The 25,587-nt window shown below is 39.4% G+C and overlaps 1 protein-coding gene across 10 annotated transcripts in view; it reads right to left on the bottom strand.

The window, feature by feature from the left end:
- Positions 1 to 25,587, bottom strand: part of HERC1 (HECT and RLD domain containing E3 ubiquitin protein ligase family member 1) — a 241,425-nt gene that overhangs the window by 69,774 nt on the left and 146,064 nt on the right. For 8 of the 10 annotated variants that reach the window (XM_032174831.2, XM_032174833.2, XM_032174835.2 and 5 more), the window contains exons 31-39: positions 24,777 to 24,932; positions 22,910 to 23,016; positions 21,971 to 22,081; positions 18,547 to 18,723; positions 11,529 to 11,768; positions 11,069 to 11,152; positions 8,519 to 9,039; positions 5,039 to 5,814; positions 3,189 to 3,387 (exon numbers count right to left, since the gene is read on the bottom strand). In XM_032174831.2, the coding sequence (XP_032030722.1) occupies positions 3,189 to 3,387; positions 5,039 to 5,814; positions 8,519 to 9,039; positions 11,069 to 11,152; positions 11,529 to 11,768; positions 18,547 to 18,723; positions 21,971 to 22,081; positions 22,910 to 23,016; positions 24,777 to 24,932 (2,371 nt within the window). The remainder of the gene's footprint in view (positions 1 to 3,188; positions 3,388 to 5,038; positions 5,815 to 8,518; positions 9,040 to 11,068; positions 11,153 to 11,528; positions 11,769 to 18,546; positions 18,724 to 21,970; positions 22,082 to 22,909; positions 23,017 to 24,776; positions 24,933 to 25,587) is intronic. The other 2 variants (XM_032174837.2, XM_032174834.2) reach the window with 2 other exon arrangements.

The raw sequence follows: 25,587 nt of genomic DNA, 5'->3' as shown, positions 1-25,587 counted from the left end.
CTCGACAAATACACCCTCCCAAGACTAAACCAGGAAGAAGTTGAATCTCTGAATAGACCAATAACAGGTTCTGAAATTGTGGCAATAATCAATAGCTTACCAACCAAAAAGAGTCCAGGACCTGATGGATTCACAGCCGAATTCTACCAGAGGTACAAGGAGGAACTGGTACCATTCCTTCTGAAACTATTCCAATCGATAGAAAAAGAGGGAATCCTCCCTAACACATTTTATGAAGCCAGCATCGTCCTGATACCAAAGCCTGGCAGAGACATAACCAAAAAAGAGAATTTCAGACCAATATCCTTGATGAACATTGATGCAAAAATCCTCAATAAAATACTGGCAAACCAAATCCAGCAGCACATCAAAAAGCTTATCCATCATAATCAAGTGGGCTTCATCCCTGGGATGCAAGGCTGGTTCAACATACACAAATCAATAAATGTAATCCAGCATATAAACAGAACCAAAGACAAAAACCACATGATTATCTCAATAGATGCAGAAAAGGCCTTTGACAAAATTCAACAACCCTTCATGCTAGAAACTCTCAATAAATTAGGTATTGATGGGACGTATCTCAAAATAATAAGAGCTATCTATGACAAACCCACAGCCAATATCATACTGAATGGGCAAAAACTGGAAGCATTCCCTCTGAAAACTGGCACAAGACAGCGATGCCCTCTCTCACCGCTCCTATTCAACATAGTGCTGGAAGTTCTGGCCAGGGCAATCAGGCAGGAGAAGGAAATAAAGGGTATTCAATTAGGAAAAGAGGAAGTCAAATTGTCCCTGTTTGCAGATGACATGATTGTATATCTAGAAAACCCCATTGTCTCAGCCCAAAATCTCCTTAAGCTGATTAGCAACTTCAGCAAAGTCTCAGGATACAAAATCAATGTACAAAAATCACAAGCATTCTTGTACACCAATCACAGACAAACAGAGAGCCAAATGATGAGTGAACTCCCATTCACAATTGCTTCAAAGAGAATAAAATACCTAGGAATCCCACTTACAAGGGATGTGAAGGACCTCTTCAAGGAGAACTACAAACCACTGCTCAGTGAAATAAAAGAGGATACAAACAAATGGAAGAACATTCCATGCTCATGGGTTGGAAGAATCAATATCGTGAAAATGGCCATACTGCCCAAGGTAATTTATAGATTCAATGCCATCCCCATCAAGCTACCAATGACTTTCTTCACAGAATTGGAAAAAACTACTTTAAAGTTCATATGGAACCAAAAAAGAGCCCGCATCGCCAAGTCAATCCTAAGCCAAAAGAACAAAGCTGGAGGCATCACGCTACCTGACTTCAAACTATACTACAAGGCTACAGTAACCAACACAGCATGGTACTGGTACCACAACAGAGACATAGATCAATGGAACAGAACAGAGCCCTCAGAAATGATGCCGCATATCTACAACTATCTGATCTTTGACAAACCTGACAAAAACAAGAAATGGGGAAAGGATTCTCTATTTAATAAATGGTGCTGGGAAAACTGGCTAGCCATATGTAGAAAGCTGAAACTGGATCCCTTCCTTACACCTTATACAAAAGTTAATTCAAGATGGATTAAAGACTTAAATGTTAGACCCAAAACCATTAAAATCCTACAAGAAAACCTAGGCAATACCATTCAGGACATAGGCGTGGGCAAGGACTTCATGTCTAAAACACCAAAAGCAATGGCAACGAAAGCCAAAATTGACAAATAGGATCTCATTAAACTAAAGAGCTTCTGCACAGCAAAAGAAACTACCATCAGAGTTAACAGGCAACCTACAGAATGGGAGAAAATTTTTGCAACCTACTCATCTGACAAAGGGCTAATATCCAGAATCTACAATGAACTCAAACAAATTTACAAGAAAAAAACAAACAACCCCATCAAAAAGTGGGCAAAGGACATGAACAGACACTTCTCAAAAGAAGACATTTATGCAGCCAAAAAACACATGAAGAAATGCTCATCATCACTGGCCATCAGAGAAATGCAAATCAAAACCACAATGAGATACCATCTCACACCAGTTAGAATGGCCATCATTAAAAAATCAGGAAACAACAGGTGCTGGAGAGGATGTGGAGAAATAGGAACACTTTTACACTGTTGGTGGGACTGTAAACTAGTTCAACCATTGTGGAAGTCAGTGTGGCGATTCCTCAGGGATCTAGAACTAGAAATACCATTTGACCCAGCCATCCCATTACTGGGTATATACCCAAAGGACTATAAATCATGCTGCTATAAAGACACATGCACACGTATGTTTATTGCGGCACTATTCACAATAGCAAAGAGTTGGAACCAACCCAAATGTCCAACAACGATAGACTGGATTAAGAAAATGTGGCACATATACACCATGGAATACTATGCAGCCATAAAAAATGATGAGTTCGTGTCCTTTGTAGGGACATGGATGAAACTGGAAACCATCATTCTCAGTAAACTATCGCAAGGACAAAAAACCAAACACCGCATGTTCTCACTCATAGGTGGGAATTGAACAATGAGAACTCATGGACACAGGAAGGGGAACATCACACTCCGGGGACTGTTGTGGGGTTGGGGGAAGGGGGAGGGACAGCATTAGGAGATATACCTAATGCTAAATGACGAGTTAATGGGTGCAGGAAATCAACATGGCACATGTATACATATGTAACAAACCTGCACATTGTGCACATGTACCCTAAAACCTAAAGTATAATAATAAAATAAAATAATAAAAATAAATAAAAAATAATAAATATGGTTAAAGAAGTATGCTTAAAAGGAAAACAACCTGAGAAAAGAAAATTATTTTCACGGAGGTGAATATTCAAAATACAAGTATTTACTTTTTGAGGAAAAAAAAATACTCAAAAACTTAGGGGAAAAAAAGATCATCATAAGAGAAAGAATGTTAGAGTACTTGCTGGTCAGCACCACAGTTGATTAGACCTGGGATCACCACTAATTGGCTGTGAGTTTTGGGTAAGTTATTAAACTTCTGAGGGACACTTCCAACTTCAGTAAAATGAGCTTGACTATATGATCTCTTAGGTTCTTTCTAGCTCTAGAACACCAAGATTCAGTTGGGCATACTATTCATAAGAGGACAACTGTGCCTTCAGAAACACAGGCATCAGTATGGCAGACATTAAAGGTCAACTTCTCTACCTGAGAAGACTAAGAGGCATCACTCCCGGGGACTCGGATGCAGGCACTGTTTCTGTGTCAGTGACTGGAGTGGTGGCAGTTGTGGTGTCCTCCAGAGAGCTGCTCATAAAGGAGGTCGTGCTTGAGGCTGATGGGCTAGTAGTAACTGGTGTCTGTGCCTGCTGGGCAGGGTCACTTTCTTCAGCTTGTTGATCAATCTCTAGAAACCAAAAAAAAGGTTAAGAAAGTAGTAAGGATTTATTTTTTCAAAAATAACAGTGGGAATAAAAAACTTCTACCTTTTTAATTTAAAAGTTTCTAAATATATTTCACAAGCAACAATTTCTATGAAAGATTGACAGAAAAAATATTATTACATATATACATCTTTGTATTCACTATTGTACTCATTAATTCCAGACTCTACAGACAGTACTGTAATGAGCCCTTGTAATTACACATTTCTGTTTTTAGAGAAGAGAGTTCTCTTAAAAACAAAAAAAGTCTCACTTTTGGTTGTAAGATCTGATAAGAGGTTCTCTAAGGTATCCAATCATTAAAACTGTGTTTCCTTCACACTTTGATTTTGATGCCTATCTTTAATCTACAAATAGGCAAAGATAAAAGCATGTAAATACAAGAAGAGTAAAAACCGAGACAGAAACTTCATGATTTAAAAAGGACAATTTCATTTAAAAACCCACTTAGTTAACAAGTCTAAAAGTTTACAAAGTATTTATATATTTTTTTAATTGTTAAGGAAGCCTACAAATAAACATAACTAAAATATGAGTTGCTACAAAGACAAGTAATTCTATTAGGTTTGATAAAAAGCCACATTACTTCACAATCATCATGATCTTAACATTCTTACTTATATACACCATGTACCTCTCTCTCTCTATTTACCGTCTAAGCTAAGACAAGAAGAAAAGGAATAAGCACAAAGGAAAAGAAGAAAGAGGGAAAGAAGGAAGAACCATATAAATTCCATGAAGGCGAGGGACTTTGTTTTGTTAACTGCTGCCTCTCCAGAACCTAAGAAAGTACCCAACACATAGTAGGTACTCAATAAACATTTACTGAACGAATCTCATTTTTATTTCTGCATTCATATTCTCCCCAAATGTGAGGATACAAGATAAAACGGGAGCTTTTTTTTTTTTTTACATGCAATATGCAGCCTATGAAAGTAGAGACTTTAAAATTTCCTTTAAAATGTCTCTGAGAAGATATCAGAATACTATGTATTTTGTTTTGTTTTTTGAGACAGGGTCTCGATCAGCCACCCAGGCTTGAGTGCAGTGGCACAATCTCGGCTCACTGTAACCTCCGCCTCCCAGGTTCAAGAGATTCTACTGCCTTAGCTTCCTGAGTAGCTGGGATTAAAGGCACACGCCACTATGCCCGGTTAATTTTTGTATTTTTAGTAGAGACAGGGTTTCACTATGTTGGCCAGGCTGGTCTAGAACTCCCGGCCTCAAGTGATCTGCCTGCCTCGGCCTCCCAAAGTGCTAGGATTACAGGCATGAGCCACCGTGCTTGCCAGAATACTATGTATTTTGAGTCAGATCAATAAATACTTTTCTTGGTATGAGTTAAATTTTGTTTTACAAAATGTAGTAATAATTGCTGTGTTCTAACACTGGTATAGGTTTAAAACAGCAAAATTATAGACAGAAGATTACTAATATAAAAATAACAAAAAAGAACTGTTTTCGTTTCAAGAAAAAATGATGTGAAAATTGCTTTGACCAAAAAAAAATTTTTTTTTTTACAAATCACTTACAGAATATATCACTTCTGACAATTACGAACATAATCTCAACAGCACAAAAGCAAAAAAAAAAAAAAAAAATCAGATAACATACCTTGCTTAATTTTGCCCCCAAACTGGTCTTCCAAAAGCCCATGAACCACTAATTTATAGATCATGGCTTGTGCTCGTTCCAGATCAGCTAATCCCAATGCTCTCTTTATGGGTGACCGCATGACTGCTCGCTTCACCATGTGTCGCATCAAGAACTGCAGGGCTGCTCGCATCTCCACGTCTTCATGAACAACTGGAGAACTTGCACAGTCTGAGTTGTGGCCGTTTTCAGCCAGAACTTTTGGTATCAGCAACAGCTCAGCATATTTACTACAGCCAAGAAGGGCACTAAGTGACTTCATAGCACCGAGGTAAAGATAGGACAGCTGGACTGCCCTGATTTCTGACTGGGCTACATCATGGTTTTTGGACATGTGTTCATGATTTTTTCTTTTCCCTTCTGTTATTTGATGTTGGGATTCCACACTTGGCAGTGTTGGATCTAAAGAAAATGAAGCGATTTCATTTTCTGATTTGGAGCTTGTGGTACCCTGACTTTTGACGTCATCAGATGTTAGGCCTGTTCGCATATCTAAAGTGGATTCACTCTCAGGTTTCTGCTCAACATCCCCTTTCTCCTCGGATTCATGTCGGTGTTTCTTTTCATGTCGTTTGGTGCTCTGTTTCCCCATGTCTTCGTGAATGCCAGTGAGATATGTTAGGTCCAGCAGCACAGAAGCCGTCAGGCCTCGGAATCGCGCCACATCAAACGGCAATGGTTCACAGGGTTCCAGATTATACAATGGAGTATCACTAGGCGACCAAAAAGTTGGGAAGCTTTAATAAAGATCAGAATGACACAGGAAGAAGCAAGTGAGGGAAAGACAGGAGGAAGGTACGGAAAATAATGTAGACAAAATAAGGTGCATCATGTACACAATACAGAGAATAATTTACACAAAATAAAGAAATCATTACAAACACAGAGAAAAACGGGGAGATGTGATGCTAAATGCAGAAGCAATGAGATGTGCATGTGCTTTCAAACAAGAATATTCACTAATATATAATGTATGCCAGGAGTTAGCAAACTTTCTGTAAGGGGCCAGACAGGAAATATTTTAGTCTCTGCAGGGCACACGGTCTCAGCTGCAACCACTCAACCCTGCCATCATTAACAAATGGGTGTGGCTCTGTATCTTTACTTACAAAAACAGGAGGTTGGTCAGATGTAGTCTGATGTAAGCTATTCAGAAAATTTGTATAATAAATCTAGTTTATAAATGGTTATTTGTAACTTATTTCAGTGAGGACTTCATTTCATAAAAAAGTTTACTTTGTAGCCTCAAATAATGCCTCTATAGTTTAAGCCAAAATATAATTATATATTTCTTGATATTGGCAAGAACTTCCTGAAGTTTAAGAATGATATAATTATACAAAATGTAATAAAAAGCTTTTGCCGGTATAAAGTTTTGTTGTTCTAACCTAAATCTTGGTTCTATATTACTTTTCTAATTTTATTTTCCTCTAGGCTCATTTTTCTTGTTTTAATTTATTAGTTCACTTATTTTGCTATACTGTATGCATTTTTTTTTTTTTTTTTTTTTTTGGAGACAGAGTCTTGTTCTGTCACCCAGGCTGCAGTGCAGTGGTGCGATCTCGGCTCACTGCAACCTCTGTCTACTGAGTTCAAGAGATTCTCCTGCCTTAGCTCCCTGACTAGCTAGGATTACAGGCGCACGCTACCACGGCTGGCTAATTTTTTGTATTTTTAGTAGAAAGAAGGTTTTGCCATGTTGGCTAGGCTGGTCTCAAACTCCTGACCTCAGGTGATCTGCCTGCCTCTGCCTCCCAAAGTGCCGGGATTACAAGTGTGAGCCACCAAGCCCAGCCTACTGTATGCATCTTAACCAGGCACCATAAATCCTTTCTGAAACAAGGCAAACAATGAGAGGAAAGGTAGACATTTCCATGTCGTTCTGTAAAGTTGTCACTGGTTTCTTAGCTTGGTAGAATGGAGGGCAAGGCAGAGTCCATTAACCCCTGAAATTGTGTGTAAAGTTTATGTATATGTATTTTTTGGCTAAGATGATCCACAGCATTCACTAAATTCTGAAACAGTACCACTCCAAAACCACAAAGAACCACTGTTTTAGATATTGTTCCGGCCAGGCATGGTGGCTCATGCCTGTAATCTCAGCACTTTGGGAGGCCGAGGCAGGTGGATCACTTGAGGTCAGGAGTTCAAGACCAACCTGGGTAACATGGTGAAACCCTGTCTCTACAAAAATACAAAAATTAGCCGGGCATGATGGTGGGTGCCTGTAATCCCAGCTACTCGGAAGACTGAGGTGGGAGAATTGCTTGAACTCGGGAGGTGGAAGTTGCAGCGAGCCAAGATCATGCCATTGCCCTCCAGCCTGGGCGACAGAGCAAGACTCCGTCTCAAAAAAATAAATAATAAAATCAAATAAAATTTTAAAAGATATTGTTCTGTGTCATACCAACATGTAACTTTACAGGAATCACATTGGGCAGTATAATGAACAGTTACATAATATCACCAATAAATCCATATTTTCAAATGATACAATTATGTAGAGTCATTAGATAAATGAGTCTCCTTATCAAGGAAGATACTTGACAGGATGAGTATCCCTTATCCAAAATGCATGGGATCAGAAGTGTTTTGGATTTCAGATTCTTTTTCCCAAATTTTGGAATATTTACATTGTACTTACCAGTTAAGCATCCCAAATGCAAAAATCCCAAATCTGAAATGCTCCAATGAGCAGCTCCTTTGAGTGAAAACCTGAAACTTTTTGAGCACCAACATGATGCTCAATGGAAATATTCATTGGAGCACTTTGGATTTTGGATTTTTGGATTTGGGATGCTCAACCTGCATTTCCTTGTAAGCATACGAAATTTATACTTTTCACAAATCCTCTCTGAATGCAAACACACCTAAATGCTTTTAAATACCCAGTTTGTGTCAAATAAATGTAACTTTCACATCTAATCAAAATGTTTACATTGAGGGGATAGAAATACGTGGTTTTATAAAAAGGAAGAATATTTAAAATTACAGATAATGCAAAGCCTAACTTCAGTCCGTCAAACATTCATATCCAATATTCATAGCCTTGCTACCACAAAATGCAATGACCGGATTAGCTGGCTGGCTTTTTACTATGCCAGTGTGTAACAGAAATGATCAAAATGCAAAAAGCCAAATGAAAAATTGGAAGAAGAATCCCAGTTAAACATATAAACAAATGAGCTCACCATTTTTTCCCCAAAACAAAACAAAACAAAAAGGCTATGTATTTTTAAAACCCACTAGTATTTCAAAGAACATGGGTTTAGGAAATTCTCCTTTAAGAAATTACAGTACAAACACCTAGCTGCATGAGAAATATTTTTAAAAGTTAACTGGCAGCTCACCTAAAATACATAATTACTCACTGTCGACAGGCAATGGCCTATTTCACCATTAAATATTTGTTTGCTAAAAGTGTAACTCAACAGATCATACCTGATAGTAATTTCTGCTTCATCCCATTGGACCTTGGCAGATGTGCTGCCCTCTTTGACCACTCCCAGCAGCGTGGCATGGCGCCCAGTTTGCTTGTGAACACACCGACCTCCAACTCTAAGACCAGCATCAACTCCTCCTATCACAGCCAGCACGGGCCACACCTCTATGCAAAGAGTCCTCAGCTGTGGCTCTGAGAGGTCAGCGAGGCCATGCCTAGTATGTTTACCTTTCTCTTCCTCTTTGCTCTCCTTCTCCTCTCTCATTTCATTTTCCTCTCGGCTCTGAACCGAGCGGCTTTTCTTTAGCTTCTGACCTGACTCTTTAATACATATCTTAATTTTGTGCAGCCTTTCCATCATTTTTTTGTTAATGCAGTAAGTCCAACGGTCTGTTCGGTGAAGGATACGGATGAGCTGAATAGTGGCCTCAGCCAGCACTGCTGCTACTGGACTACAAATAGGGTCTCCTGGAAGTAAGTCTCGGGGTGTGCCACGCATCTGCATATCACAAATTTTCACCTATATAAAAGTAAAGAGGGTGGAAAACATGTGCTATTAGTAGTTCTTCTTGGTCACTATAAATTCTAACATGTAGAATCCCATGTTGAACTAGTATTTGGGTCTCTTCATACATGTGAATTATACCAACTGGCCCCCAAAGAGTAATGAAATGTTACAGATACACTGAAGTTAGTAGTGGTATGGCCCACCGGAATAAGCTGCCCTGTTATTTACATTTCCTGTAACTCATGTATTCCAGAGATGTTCGGAAAATTTGAAAGATGAATATAGAGACCAAGCCGTATGTGATTGACTCAATGTAGTCTAAAATAAGCCTTAAGGATATACTCATTCTCATCCTCAAGACTCCAGAATGATGAGTCCTGGACATTTTACACTGTTCAAGGGGTGCAAAAGTAAAATCATAAATCTAGACATTTGGAATAGTCACAATCTGGATACACATTGCAAATAAGACACAGAAGTAAAAAGAGGAGCAAAACTTGGGTTCAACTCATAACTTTGTATAATCTTGGGAAATTATTTAATCATTCTAAGTCTTAGCTTTTCATTTAAAACCTGACACTAATAATAGCATCTGTCCCCTACAGTTATTTTAAAGATTAAATGAGATTATGCACATAAAGTGCTTATTAGTACATTGCCAGTCACGCTGTAAATGTTAGAAAAAGTTAACTGCTATTAGTATTGTGTCTCTCAGAGGTTCTAAAATTTATCAAAAATGCCTTCTAGATAGAATAAACTGATTGATACATAGTCTAAGTCTGAATGAATTTCTTCAAGGTTCACAGATGGCAGAAAGCACCAGGCCATCACTCGAACCAGAATATGACAGAAACTACTTTCGGCTGCAAACCTACATAGGGCAAGGGATGGTATCAGGCACTGGGCTGCATCTTTACTTCATCTCCAGTTCAGTTTTGGTTGCCTGGCTGTCCAAGAAACAGTTCTCAGCTAGCCTTAAATTATAATTCCTTGACATTAAAAATATGTATTTTTAAAAACATAAAATAAAAGGTAATTTTCTTTGTTTGAATTTATCAGGTCCAGCAATTTCATTATGGAAATATTATACATGATATAACTTGACAGCTTTCTACTACATAATGGCTAGAAATTCTTGAGACTTGACTTAAGCTGTACTATGCATCCACAAGTGAAAGGATGGAGTAGGGAAAAAAAAAATCTACCCAGCAGCACAGGGAGATCACAAAGGTTTTCTCTGCCTGGGTTTTAGATGAGGTGAAAGAGAAAGTTTATAATGGAGGGTAGGCCGGGCACGGTGGCTCACGCTTGTAATCCCAGCACTTTGGGAGGTCGAGGTGGGTGGATCACGAGGTCAGGAGATCAAGACCACGGTGAAACCCCGTCTCTACTAAAAATACAAAAAATTAGCCGGGCGTGGTGGCGGGCGCCTGTAGTCCCAGCTACTCGGAGAGGCTGAGGCAGGAGAATGGCGTGAACCCGGGAGGTGGAGCTTGCAGTGAGCCGAGATTGCGCCACCGCACTCCAGCCTAGGTGACAGAGCAAAACTCCGTCTCAAAAAAAAAAAAAAAAAATGGAGGGTATCCTATTAATACTGTTGTCATGAAGTTCAAATTCACACCATCTACAACACCTGAAAATTCCCCCAGCTGAATGAAAGGTAGTTTCCTCATCATGACTAGAACTTCTATTATTCAGCTGATAGCATCTTATTACATTTAAAATTATTTCTAGATTTCTCTCTCATTCCCATAATTGCCAGTGAATTAGATTATCCCTAAACTAGTTCTTATAGTTCTTGTTACTGCACATGTTTGAAAGTTGACTCACTGTATTCAAATTGCCAGAACATGAAATAGTGCCTTAATATTAATATATCATAAAGTCAATTTCTGAAAGTAACCTTCTTCTAGAAGAATGGATTACCTAACTCAAGTACTTTTAATGGCAGAAGAAATAGCTTATTATATTTATAAACTCTATCTGATGCTAAACAATAAAATAACAAATATTCTTAAATAAAGGTTTGAGACTTCATTACCTTTTCCCCTGGATTGCTACTATAGAACATCACACATGGGTACAACTCTGCTGCATCCACATCTTCAAAAGCTAATTTGGGTTCCTACAGTGTGGCAGCAGTGAGGAAAAGAAAAAGGAAATAGAAATTTGTTTAATTCACAATATCTAACCACATTAGAATTGAAAGCTTTTATGAAACAGAACAAAAGTTACTAGATCAAATTCTTAATTAACCTTGCTAACCAAGAAAATTCTACATATAATAAGTGATCATAATGTGTTCATTTGTTTCAAAAATCTTATTGGGGTTTTACTATCTTCCTGTTTGTTGTTGATAAATGTTTTAAGAACCAGAAAGTATTAGAGAGAAAGGAGAGACAAGTAGATAATCTATAAACTGAATACGTGGCACCTGAATAACTGAGTTGACTATAAATAGAAACAAGAAAAATGTAATGCTTGTGAATGGGCATCAGTACCTCTCCATTTTTCCCAAAAGAAATGGTCCTGGCTTCCATGTCTAACACACAGGTAATGAAATCTCCTTGAGTAAAGCTGGACAATGTGAGAGTCTGTTCTCCATTGTGATAGAGGTTACCACTGTAGGCCCTATAGAGCCACATATCCGAGGTAGTGCGGTGATTAAAGTCATGTACTGGCCAGCGAGAAACTCCAACACACGTGCCTTCATTCCCTCTGTTTTCCTTCACAATATAAAACTAAAATAAAAGTGGGATATTCATTAATACTCAAAAAATCTATTTATATACTATTAACTGCATTAACCAATACTGAAAATATGTTTATAAATAATACTAATGCATTTATGGGAACATGTTCTTTTCAGCATAAATAAAAATAACATGAAAATAATCACATCAATTTAGAAAGATTTTAAAACAAACTTATTCTTTATCTTGCAGAACATTTAGAATAACCTTTGAATATCTATAGTATTTAAAATAAGCAATTCTAACTTACAACTTAATAATGAAGATGAGGACATATGTTTAGTCCAGAAATTAATGAAAACTTTAATTCTTTACATATAGATTTTAACTACTCTCTTGCATATACCTCTGTTTAGAAAAAGAGTTAATATATTAAGCCTGAGACTAGGTGCTTTGTTTTGTTTTGTTTTGTTTTTAATTTTCTAAAGAGATGGGGTCTCACTCTGTTTCCCAGGCTGGAGTACAGTAGCATGATCATGGCTCACTGAAGCTTCAAATTCCTGGGCTCAAGCAATTCTCCTGCCTCAGTCGCCTGAGTAACTAGGATTACAGGTGTACACTATCATGCCTGGCTAGTTATTTTTTGTAGAGATGAGGTCTTGTTATGTTACACAGTCTGGTCTTGAACTCCTGGCCTCAAGCAATCCTCCCACCTCGGCCTCCCAAAGTGTTGGGATTATAGGCATCAGCCACTACACCTAGTGTGACTACTACTATTTTCAAAAAGGCATGCTTGCAACACTGGCCTTTGGCTAGGATCTGGGAATTTGACTGGTAAAGTTTCTTATACTGATTTAAAGAAAAAAAAACTTCCCCTAAGTGATAAAGGTGGCACCACTGACCTAGAACATTTAAACACACAATGTGATTTATGCTGAATACCTGCTCTCCTTCTGGCAGTATGAAATGTTGGTACATGTTAGGTTGAAGGTGTCTACGTGACCAGCCCCCAGTAAAAACCTTGGGTTCTGAATCTCTAATGGGGTTCTCTAGAAACATCACACATATGTTATTTTTCTTGCTGGGGAAAGCTTGTGCACTTGTGCTCATGGCAGTGAGAGAACAGAAGGAAGCCTGTACATGGATTCTTCTATACCTCACCTGTATCCTTCCCTTATTATCCGGGTGTATATCCTTACTGCATCATTATAATAAGTCTCCATCATGAGTGTATCAACATGTGGAGTCTGACGAGTCCTTCTAGTGAATCTCTGAATCTGAGGGTGGTCTTGGGGACTCATGACTTAGCAGTGGCAGTAATGAGATTCACTAGAACAACCCTGATGCATTAGAATATAGTTAAATATTGATGGGGAAAAAGAAAGAGATGAAAGGAGAAGATAAAACTCTGGTACCTAGGTGGCTATGGAGTTATACATAGTATGAAACAGAAGGTGAGCTGCTATTTGTTGTGAGGGGCAAAAGTTACCTATCAATTTTTAAGATAAATCCAACCACAAGAGAGTTGGTTTGCTACCCGGGATGCTCTTGGCCTTGCTAGCTAAAGTTAGGAAAAAACAGCAGCTCAGGTAAAAACTGTGCTGTTCTTTCTTCCAGGAACAACTTCTTTCCTGAAGAGAAAGGGCCTAAATATTCCCACAAGTGGGCTTTAGATGAGCCAGAGTAGAAAAATTAGCTTGTAGTTGCTCTCTCCTCCAGTGGGAGGGGAAAGGGTTCAAAAACCCCTGACAGCTTTGAATGTGGGTGCAGTGGCTCACACCTGTAATCTTAGCACTTTGGAGGCTAAGGAGGGAGGACTGCTTGAGGCCAGGAGTTTGAGACTACCTTGGGCAAGAGAACAAGAACCCCATCTCTACAAAATATACAAAAACAAACAAGCAAACAAGAATAGAAAGGAACTACTCCAGCTATTTTCTTGAGCTGAGCTGCTGCTATTGCTACAGCAGGTTCTCCCCCTGCCACAATTTACCTTGTAAATGCTAAATTTATTGCTAGAGGTTTGAGTAAACTTAAGATGTGAGAAGGGAGGAAGAAAACTTTTAAAAACAGCTTTATTTTGTGGCAACTACATCTGGATGCATGATAAAAAAAAAAAAAATGATGCAAAGGCTGGGCATGATGGCTCATGCCTGTTATTTCAGCATTTTGGGAGGCCGAGGCGGGCAGATCACTTGAGGTCAGGAGTTCAGGTCCAGCCTGGCCAACATGGTGAAACCTTATCTCTACTAAAAACACAAAAATTAGCCAGGCATGGTGATGCGTGCCTCCAGTCCCACCTATTCGGGAGGCTGAGGCAGGAGAATCCCTTGAAACTGGGAGGTGGAGGTTGCAGGGAGCTGAGCTTGTGCCACTGCACTCCAGCGTGGGCAACAGAGCTAGACTCTGTCTCAAAAAAAAAAAAAAAAGAAAAAAAATTAAGATGCAAAATGTTACAAGCTTGTAACTTCATAAATGCTAAAGTTTCATCCTGATCAGGGAAAGCTCCAAAAGAAAAACATACTAGTGGGACACAACTTACTTGCTTTTTGTCACCAGTGGGTGGATTGGAATTTAAACTCTATATTAGAAACAAAACAAGTGTCTATAACTGGTGGGTTTTTGCTATGATTTTTTCCTATTGGAGCCTCTGGGAAAACGGAGATAAAATAAAAGAGAGGCAAGCTCTAGATGGAGATAGAGAGATACGCTTTTAGAGTTTTAAAAAACATTCAGTGGCCAATGAGTTCTTATAAAATCATATGTCTAACACTTTACAGGCTGATGACTTTCTAGCCTAAGTACATATTTTTGAGTGGGTCAATTTGGACTCCAAGATTGACAAGCAAACAGAGCTTAGAAAAGCCTTGTTTTCAAGCCTGGACTTAAAACGCTATTGTCAGGTCCTACACCATTTAGGGTTTGTTTTTGTTTTTAAGAGATAGGGTCTCAAGGCCAGGCGCGGTGGCTCACGCTTGTAATCCCAGCACTTTGGGAGGCTGAGGTGGGCGGATCATGAGGTCAGGAGATCGAGACCACGGTGAAACCCCGTCTCTACTAAAAATACAAAAAAAAAAAAATTAGCCAGGCGTGGTGGCGGGCGCCTGTAGTCCCAGCTACTCGGAGAGGCTGAGGCAGGAGAATGGCATGAACACGGGAGGTGGAGCTTGCAGTGAGCCGAGATTGCGCCACTGCACTCCAGCCTGGGCAAGAGAGCGAGACTCCGTCTCAAAAAAAAAAAAAAAAAAAAAAAAAAGATAGGGTCTCTTTGTGTTACCCAGGCTGGCATGCAGTAGTGTAAACAGAGCTCACTGTGGCTTCAAACTCCTGGGCTCAAGCAGTCCTCCAGCCTCTGCCTTCCAAGTACTGGGACTATAGGCACATGCTCCCATAACTGGCTCCATCTAGATTTAACTGCTGCCCCAAAAAGCTGCTGGCTTGGAATCCCGAACTCACACATTCTAATTGCCTGGACCTGACTCTAAGCTAAAACCCGACACTGTGTGCTCTAGGTTATTTCAACTCAAAGTGAGTTGTACTCAGCTAAAAGCAGGCACAAGCTCAATGAACAAAACTCAAAATCTGGGACTGTTGTGGATTTGGAATACTCCCCCTCTGTGGGGCCATAAAGTCTGAAAAACATCTTGGATGCTGGCTGGACTGTCCAGATCTCTTGCAGATATCCACGAAAAGAGTGTGTTTTCTGGGAGCAATATACTTCCACCCACTCTTAAAGAGATTGTATTCTCAATACCCTCTAGGTGATGTCCCAACATGTTAAGCTTTCTAGAATAGTTGCAGTTTGCAACAAGGGACTGATCATTTGACTCTAAATCCCTCACCTTTCTCCTGATAAACAACGCACACCAATAAGGCAGTTTACTAAATAAAACTGTTCCCAGAAAGAAACTGATCTTTTCCAGACTGCTCACTGGATAAATGATTAGGACAAAAGACGTAGAAGGTTTTACAAACCTATTTTGAAAAAGATAAACTGTTACTGAAATTTTGTCCTGGCCAATTCCTAACCTTTCTGGTTAAGTTGTATGCAAATGTTTTTGTGTGAAAACTCTTCCTCTTGCATCCAACCCTTCTGGACAAAAGGTCTAGATAAAAATAACAAATGATTTTTAAAAATTAAAAAATTTAAAGTTGTAATTACTAAATGGGACACTCAATTTCATACAGAGAAAAAACAAAAACTCAAGACTTGGGAAAATATGGAGGAGTAGGGAGGGCATTAATGATCTCTTTTTCAGAACTGTTTCTAAAAGTTATCTATCTTCTAGTGGGGAAAAAAATACATATGTTGGCCAGGCGTGGTGGCTCACACCTGTAATCCCAGCACTTTGGGAAGCCAAGGTGGGTGGATCACCTGAGGTCAGGAGTTCAAGATCAGCCTGGCCAACATGGCAAAACCCTGTCTCTACTAAAAATATAAAAAATTAACCAGGCGTGGTGGCAGGTGCCTGTAGTCCTAGCTAATTGGGAGGCTGAGGCAGGAGAATCGCTTGAACCCAGGAGGCGGAGGTTGCAGTGAGCCAAGATCGCACCACTGCACTCCAGCCTGGGCGACAGAGCAAGACTCCATCTCAACCAAAAACACAAAAGAAAACAAAACTCTTTTGTCTTGAAAGCTGCTGTGAGCACTTTAAATTCAAACTGAGTGCTGAGCTTCTCATCAAATTTGTCGAGTCTGTCAAAAAACCACAGTGGGTGGCTCCAGCTACTGCAGTTTCCACAAAACACCTCGAGATGTCATCCACACTCTTGAGGCAGGAATAATGATGTCACAGAAAACAAAATCCTTTAAAACTGACTGCTTTCAGACAGTCCCTCTGAAACCAAGACTCAACTTAATTATTCAGACTGAACTGGGAGCACAGAGTGGAAGGCCCCATGGGGGCAGGTCACAATGGTGTCATGTTAACCTGTGCTGCCTATTATATGTTCTGATTACAGGTGCCCTAATAATTATAAATTCTTTGTTTCCAAGGTCAACACATACGCCCTAAGGGATTATATTTCTTGTGTGTGCACCTTATCATGATACCTCAGTCCTGGACTGGCCAGAGTTGTCCAGTGCTAAATTGATGACTAATCTACATTTTAAAAGTTAAGACAAAAGCTTAAGAATGAAGTCACATGGCTTTTTAAGATAGATCTGTTGGTTAATGAGATCTGTTGTAACTGGCTAAGTCTAGGACCCCTAAAAGGCATAACTGAAGTCAATATTACTGGCCAATCTTATCCCCCTGCATGGGGTCCTATTGATAGTTTTACTGTATATACACCATGTCCAAGAGATAAAGGACTAGACTGTGCAAAAGAAGGAGTTAACAGACACTTCTCAAAAGAAGACATTTATGCAGCCAAAAAACACATGAAAAAATGCTCATCATCACTGGCCATCAGAGAAATGCAAATTAAAACCACAGTGAGATACCATCTCACACCAGTTAGAATGGCAATCATTAAAAAGTCAGGAAACAACAGGTGCTGGAGAGGATGTGGAGAAATAGGAACACTTTTACACTGTTGGTGGGACTGTAAACTAGTTCAACCATTGTGGAAGTCAGTGTGGCGATTCCTCAGGGATCTAGAACTAGAAATACCATTTGACCCAGCCATCCCATTACTGGGTATACACCCAAAGGACTATAAATCATGCTGCTATAAAGACACATGCACACGTATGTTTATTGCGGCACTATTCACAATAGCAAAGACTTGGAACCAACCCAAATGTCCAACAACGATAGACTGGATTAAGAAAATGTGGCACATATACACCATGGAATACTATGCAGCCATAAAAAATGATGAGTTCATGTCCTTTGTAGGGACATGGATGAAACTGGAAGCCATCATTCTCAGTAAACTATCGCAAGGACAAAAAACCAAACACCGCATGTTCTCACTCATAGGTGGGAACTGAACAATGAGAACTCATGGACACAGGAAGGGGAACATCACACTCCGGGGACTGTTGTGGGGTGGGGGAAGGGGGGAGGGACAGCATTAGGAGATATACCTAATGCTAAATGACGAGTTAATGGGTGCAGCAAAACAACATGGCACATGGATACATATGTAACAAACCTGCACCTTGTGCACATGTACCCCAAAAACCTAAAGTATAATAATAATAATAATAAAGAGCAATAAAAAAAAAAAGAAAATGTAAATAAGCAACAGGTTACAGAAAAAAAAAAAAAGAAGGAGTTAACAGAGACTACTATCCTTAGAAATGCCTGCTTGCAATGTTGGCCCTTGGCTGGCATGGGGGAACTTGACTGGTAAACAGTCCCCTATACTGATAAAAATTTTACCCAACTGATGTAGGCTGGCTTATTGTATCTAGATTGTACGAACAATATGGTTTATGCTAAATACTAGCTTTCCTTCTGGGAATCTAAAATTTTAGTACATGCCAGGCAGAGGGTACCAATATGAACAGTTTCCTATAAAAATTGTGGGCAATGAATCTCTAATGGGCTTTCCTAGACAAAAACATCACACGCTTTGCTTCATTTTCATTGCTAGAAGAAAGTGTGTTCTGTGTGACTCCTTATGGGAGGGCTATAGCATGATTTTAAAAATCTATTTTTAAAATTTTTGAGATAACTTTAGAATTATAAGGGTTACAAAAATAGCACAGAGTTCCTGTATATCCTTCACTTGGTTTCCATTTATATTATCTTACATAATAATAGAACATTTACATATCATGATTTTTTTTCAGTCTTTCTACACATTTATTATAAGAACCTGGAAAAAAAAGGACTAAAAGACAAAATGCTAAAAACTAATTAGATTTTCCACATACCTTCCACTGATAGCACCCAGAAGTTACTCCTGTAGATGCCAATCCATATCCTTTCCCTCCACTGCCGTGAGTTAAAATCTGTCCATTCTCCACTAGGCAACACTGAGCTTTCTCCGGGTCAAAGGATACTTCTTGGATAGGAAGATTCTCATCTTCTTCTTCCAACTCGCCCTGCTTCTACCAGAAAAGAAGCTGGGTCAGTATTTTGGAATAATCCACGTCTCAGGTAAGATATATTCTGAGGCTCCTTGATTTTATCCCACAAATATTTACTATGTATCTACTATGAATCAGTTACTGTGCAGGGCAACAGGAACACAATGATAAATAGGGCGTGGTCCCTTCCCATAAAGAGCTTAAGGTCATTAGTGGACAGAAGACAAATGCATAATGCTAGTATTACAGTGGGAGAATAATCAAAATTATATAATAGGTATAGTAGAAACATAAAAGTGTGTCTAACCATGCTTGAGAAGGACAAGGTAATGTTCAAAAGGAGGTGACTTCTAAGTTGAGTCCTGAATGATGAGAAGGCAGTAAGCAGCTGGTCAAAGGAGAGAGGCATTTTAAGGCAGTGTGTACAGCATGTGCCAAGGCAGAGATATGCAACAGAGTTCAGTGATTTAAAGACAAGCAGTATGTAATGACTGGAAGACAAAACTGGCAGAAAACAAGTCCAGAAAGAGAAGAAGAAATTAAATCATGGAAAACCTTGTGTGTCATATTGTTTGAATTTTACTCTACTGGCATTAGGGAGACCTACACAGAATGATGTACAAAGGAGATCTCTGATCACATCTGTGCTTTATAAACATCATTTTAACAAGGGTATACAGGATGAAGGCAGAGAGACTAACTAATCAGGGTATCACTGCAAGTTCAGGTAAGAAATAGTGAGGGGGCCAGGTGTGGTGGCTCACGCTTGTAATCCCAGCACTTTGAGAGGCCGAAGTGGGCGGATCACAAGGTCAGTAGTTTGAGATCAGCCTGGCCAATATGGTGAAACCATACTAAAAATACAAAAATACAAAATACTAAAAATACAAAAATTAGTCGGGTGTGGTGGCAGGTGCCTGTAATCCCAGCTACTCGGGAGGCTGAGACAGAGGAATCGCTTGAACCAGGGAGGCAGAGGTTGCAGTGAGCAGAGATCGTGCCACTGCACTCCAGCCTCGGTGACAGAGCGAGACTCTGTCTCAAAAAAAAAAAAAAAAAAAAAAAGAAAGAAATAGTGAGGGCCTGAATTCATTCATTCAATGTGCATTTATTAAGCATCTATTCTCTGCCCGGCATCCTATTAGGTCCTCCATATTGAGCAGGGTATTAGGTCTCTGCTCTCATAGAACTTATATTTTGGAAGAGAAAAAGAAAAAATAATACAAGGATTAAGTGATATGTTGAAATTAAAGCAGGTGATATGACAAAGAGTGTGTGGCAACTACTCTAGATTGATTAGGGAAGGACTCTCTGAAGATGTGATAATTGAGACCTGAATGACAAGAAATTTCTAAGAAACATATCTAGAGGTAATAGCCAGTTTAAAGCCCTAAGGAATGAGCAGGATTACTGTGTTCAAGAACTACAAGAAGAAGAAGGCAAGTTGCTTAGACTATAGTGAGCAAAGGGGAGAGGACAAGGAACTCTAGATTTTATCCAAGAATGATGAGAAACCATTGGAGTATTTTAAGCAGGGGACCAACATGCTCTGATTTACAATTTTAAAAGATCATTCTGGACCCTGTGCAGAGAATGGACTTTAGGGCATAACAATGGAAGCAGAGAGAACAGTTAGGAGGTTAGTGCATAGTTCAGGCCAGAGGTGATAATGGCTTGGAATAGGGTGATGACAGAAGAGATGAGGAGGTAGGCAAATTCCAGTCACGTTTTAAAGACGAGCCAACAGAATCTAGAGATTGTATGGATAGAGAAATGGGGGTGAGGCATCAAGATGACTCCTAGGTTTTTCACTTGAGTAACTCACTAGGAGGCTGGGAAAGCCTGGGGGAAGAAACAGAACGTGATTAAGGGCGCCATTTTTGACATACTGAGTATGAGATGCCTATTAGACATTTAAGTGGTAAGACTAGTAGAAGATGGGGATATAAGTCTAGAATTCAGGGGAAATGCCAGAACTTGAATTTAAAACTTGGGAATCAAGTCTTAAATGAGTCTGAATAAGGTTTCTTTGAGAAGGAATGGGGATTAATCCAACACTTAGATTGAATAGAAGAAGAAGAAGAACCTATAAAGGAGAATGAGAACAGGCCATTCTATCAAAGTAGAAGGAGAACCAGGAAAAGGGTGGAATCATGAAAACCAAGAGAGGAATTAAGGTAAATGAAGAGATGGATTCACAAGCTATAAATCAATGGAGGCTAGTGACTACCTGCATGGGGACATTAGGATAATCTAGCACTCCCAGGAATTTGGGTTTGGGAAACTAGGTGAATGGTGGTGCTTTCAATCAGAAATGGGACAAAAAAAAGGGCGGCGGAAGGGTTTGAGGGGGAGACACCCAGGCTAGCATTTAAGCTTGGAAGGCACTGCAGAGTGATTTTTTTTTTTTTTTTTTTTTTTTTGAGAAGGAGTCTCGCTCTTTCACCCACCCAGGCTGGAGTGCAGTGGCGCGATCTCCGCTCACTGCAGGCTCCACCCCCCCGGGGTTCACGCCATTCTCCTGCCTCAGCCTCTCGCGTAGGTGGGACTACAGGCGCCCGCCATCTCGCCCGGCTAATTTTTTTTGTATTTTTAATAGAGGCGGGGTTTCACCGTGTTAGCCAGGACAGAGTGATCTTTTAAAACCATAAATCAAAGCATGTTGGTCCTCTGCTTTGGGTATGGATGAGACTGCTGGAAAAGCTAAGGATCAAACTCTGTGGAACACCAACATTTTGAGATGAAGGCAAGGTAAAAGTGGCACCAAAAAAAGAGTTGCTTTCAAAGGGAATCAGGATTGGCAGAGAATATACAGAGATCCAGGAGATAGCGTTTTGAAGATAACAAAAGGCTAGAGTTTCCAGAGGTAAAGTAAGAAGTGGAAAAAAAAGGATACACTATATTTAGCAACAAACACTTATCTTTGTCACTTAATTTCGTACTTTGATAGAAGATAAATGGTGGGGTTGAAGAGATAATGAGAAGTGGCTGAAACATGCAGATTACTCTTCTAAGAAGCTTAGTAGTACAGGACAAGAGAGAAGACAGAGAAGGCTTCACGGATAAAAATGTGATTTAGGAGAGGGGAAATGAGTTAAGCACGGTTATAAGCTGAGGGGAGGGAATCAGTGGAGAGGGAGACAGAATGCCAAGAGAGGAGATGGAATAAATGATAGAGCAAGGTGCCTCAGAGGAACAGGCATTCAGAGACAAGTGACAGAATATTCACTTATGCTGTTAAGAATACCTTTTAGGAAAAACCAATTACCTGTAGTTTTATTTCTTGTTCTTTTTCCTTGATCTGAATAGCATGTTTGGCCTGAGCAATGGGTGTCTCCCACATACAATCGGAGAGAAGGGAAAATAAGCGCTCAACAATCTGTTTTATTGAAGAAAAAAGGATAAAATTTGTAAAAAGTAACTAAGTATTTTTAGAAAAGCTGTATCATGTTAACTGTAATATTAACTCGCATGCGAAGTTTGATTATACCAGTGTTCAACAGCTACTTTTAGTGGTTATAAGTTAAATATCACTTTTTAGAAATATTAACCCATTAGATGCCAGGCACGGTGGCTCATGCCTGTAATCCCAGCACTTTGGGAGGCTGAGGTGGGTGGATTGCCTGAGGTCGGGAGTTTGAGACCAGCCTGGCCAACATGGTGAAACCCCGTCTCTACTAAAAATACAAAAATTAGCCAGGCATGGTAGCATGTGCCTATAGTCCCAGCTACTTGGAGGCTGAGGCAGGAGAATCACTTGAAGCCAGGAGGCGGAGGCTGCAGTGAGCTGAGATCGCGCCACTGCACTCACTCCAGGCTGGGCGACAGAGCAAGACTCCATCTCAAAAAAAAAGAAATATTAACCCATTAGAAAGTGGGTCCCATTTTGTCTTACTATTTAGACCTCTGATTAGGACACTCCCACATGTTTCTTCCTATAGAGGTCCAAACCTAGTAAGAAATTCAGATTTTTCTTTCCTTCTGACCTTGCAGAGTATTCTCTATCCCTCTACTTCTCACACCCCATAACTTAATTTTTTTTGCTCTCTCCTTAGGGGTGAAACAATAAAGAAAGCAGTCCTAAAAGTAAACGTTATGCCATTGAACAAAAGACACATTTACAACTGAAGAGACTGTTAAGTACAGATGTGGGTGAATCATTTTGCAAATATGGAAAACAGCTTCTAATAACTTTAAAAATAAAAACCTGGGCCATTTGATCATCTTCTACACCAGATTCACAAGCTGGCAGCACAGCTTCAAGGACATGAAGTGCAAGGAGCCTTGTTCTTAAGTTACCAACCAGAGGAATACCTGGAGGGAAAAAGACATTTTCTTATTATCAATGTGACTTAAATTCAAAGTTAAAATGAACTTCTGGGAGAAAAATTCCTGAGGCTGCTAAACATTTATGGCTGGAACAAACTTGATTTCAAACTATTATCACAAGAATTCTGGATCTATTCTGTACCTATGAATGCGTATGAATACATTCATGCTTATGCCTCAGTTTTTATGTATACATAATGGGAAAAGCATTGGAAAAAAGTACCTGTGCCAGATACTATGCTATGCTACACATTTCACACATATACATTCTATTAATCCTCACAAACTGAATTACAGCCCCATTTTACTGTTGAGAAAAATGAGGCTGAGAGAAGTTATGTAACTTGACCAAAGCCACACAAGCTCATAGAGGTAGAGTTTTAAACAGGTCTGTTAATCTCCAAAGCTCATGCTTATTATTCCCTCTCATTTCCTCTCCCCGTCCATGCACTGACTGTCTCACAGGGATTGTTAGGGTTAATGGGGAGTAAACAGACTGTACTTTTCTAAAGTAAGCCAAGGGCCAGGCATGGTGACCTATGCCTGTAACCCCAGCACTTTGGGAGGCTGAGTCGGGCAGATCACTTAAGGCCAGGAGTTCAAGACCAGCCTGGCCAACATGGTGAAACCCTGCCTTTATTAAAAATACAAAAATTAGCTGGGAGTGGTGGTGCATGCCTGTGATCCCAGCTACTTGGGAGGCTGAGACGGGAGGATCACTTGAGCCCAGAAGTAAGAGGTTGCAGTGAGTTAAGATCACACCACTGCACTCCAGCCTGGGCAACACAGAGAGCCTCTGTCTCAAAATAATAAAAAATAAATAAATAAATGAAGTAATCCATGGTAGAAAATAGGATATTGATACACAAATGTGTAATTAAAAAATACATATAACTGTAATAAGATCAGTTGAAAATAAATGAATATGTGATTTTTCTTTATCCTCTTGAAACTTAATATAAGCCTTACCTTATTAAAGGAAAAAAAAAGGAGCAGTTGTAAGTTATACTAATTAAGAAAAAAAGTATATTGAGCATGTAAACATATAAAATACCATGTGCCATAGAGGATTACATTATGTTTTGGCATACTTAGATTAGAGATTATGAAAAGTTCTGGAAATGGATGGCAGTGACTGTTGTATAATACTGTGAATAAGCTTAATGTCACTAAATTGTACATTTAAATGATTAAAATGGTAAATTTTATGTTACGTACATTTTACCACAATTTTAGCAAAAGAGAACAGGAAAGGACTGACTGTAATCTATGTAAGCAGACCTTTTAGGGTAAGGACCAGGGATTGAGCTTATTCTATAGAACTGTGATAAATATCAAACAATCAGAAGTCACAATAAAGGCAACAGAAATCACATTATGATAAGAGAGACTGTACAAATTCAGATCTGCATTCTGATAATCCAAGAAGCAAGGTCAGAATCTGTGCTAAAATATCATATTAAAGAGGATGTTCTCTGCTTACTCTTAGTTTTGTAATCTGAACAAAGAGGATGAAGTTCTCTAGATAAATTCCATGATCTTCTCCAGAGCTACATTATTTATTTTCTGCCAATTTTTACTTCTGAAATTAGAGTTTTCTTTTGATCAAATAGGTATGCAGAAAATAAGAAAGAAAAGCCTTCAAATCAAGGTTACGCATAGAGTGTTGCTAAAGTCTGGCATTATCTTAATGAAATGCAAGTAATATCTATAAATACACTAAGACAAAGGCAAAGGACATGTACCTGAAGAACATTTCTGAGATGCTATATTTAGAAGCACTTCTGTCCACTTTGGGGAAGCCATTTTTGATTGAATTGCTTTTGAAGATACAACTCTGCGAAGAAAAACTAAAAAATCCCCTAGATGGAGTTCGGCTGCATGTTGTTTCCTAAGAGCAGCTACAGTGAAGAGACAAGTTTACGTTACAACCAAGAGCCAACAAGAAATAGTCTTATATCACATAATTTACCTTGAAACTGCAGTAAGCACAAATCTAATTCAAAATGTTAGGCTGTCAGCTACTGAATTCTGAAAACTTAAAGAATAGAATGGGGAAAGGTCAGAAAATAAAGCCTAAACTTGAAACATCTTTTACATCCCTGTACAATAAAAATGAATATGCTATAATTATGATGACTAAGTATAATAAAGAATTATTGGTGACCAGAGAACAGAACAGTCTAGGAAGAAATCGAGCTCCTCCTAATTATAATCCAGTTCCCAAATATCAGGCCAGGCACAATGGCTCACGTCTGTAATCCCAGCACTTTGGGAGGTCAAGGCGGGCGGATCACTTGAGGTCAGGAGTTCAAGACCAGCCTGGCCAACATAGCGAAACCCCGTCTCTAATAAAAACACCAAAATTAGCTGGGTGTGGTGGCACACGCTTGCAACCCCAGCCACTCAGGCTGAGGCAGGACAATTGCTTGAACCTGGGAGGCAGAGGTTGCAGTGAGCCCACATCATGCCACTGCACTCCAGCCTGGGTGACAGACAGGGTGAGACCCTGTCTCAAAAAAAAAAAAAAAAAAAACCCAGAAAACAAATAAACAG

The sequence above is a fragment of the Hylobates moloch genome, unplaced genomic scaffold (genome assembly GCF_009828535.3).
Source record: "Hylobates moloch isolate HMO894 unplaced genomic scaffold, HMol_V3 SCAFFOLD_14, whole genome shotgun sequence".
Taxonomy (NCBI): Eukaryota; Metazoa; Chordata; class Mammalia; order Primates; family Hylobatidae; genus Hylobates; species Hylobates moloch.
Note: the sequence above shows the minus strand (reverse complement) of the source record. Positions and strands in the feature narration are given on the sequence as shown.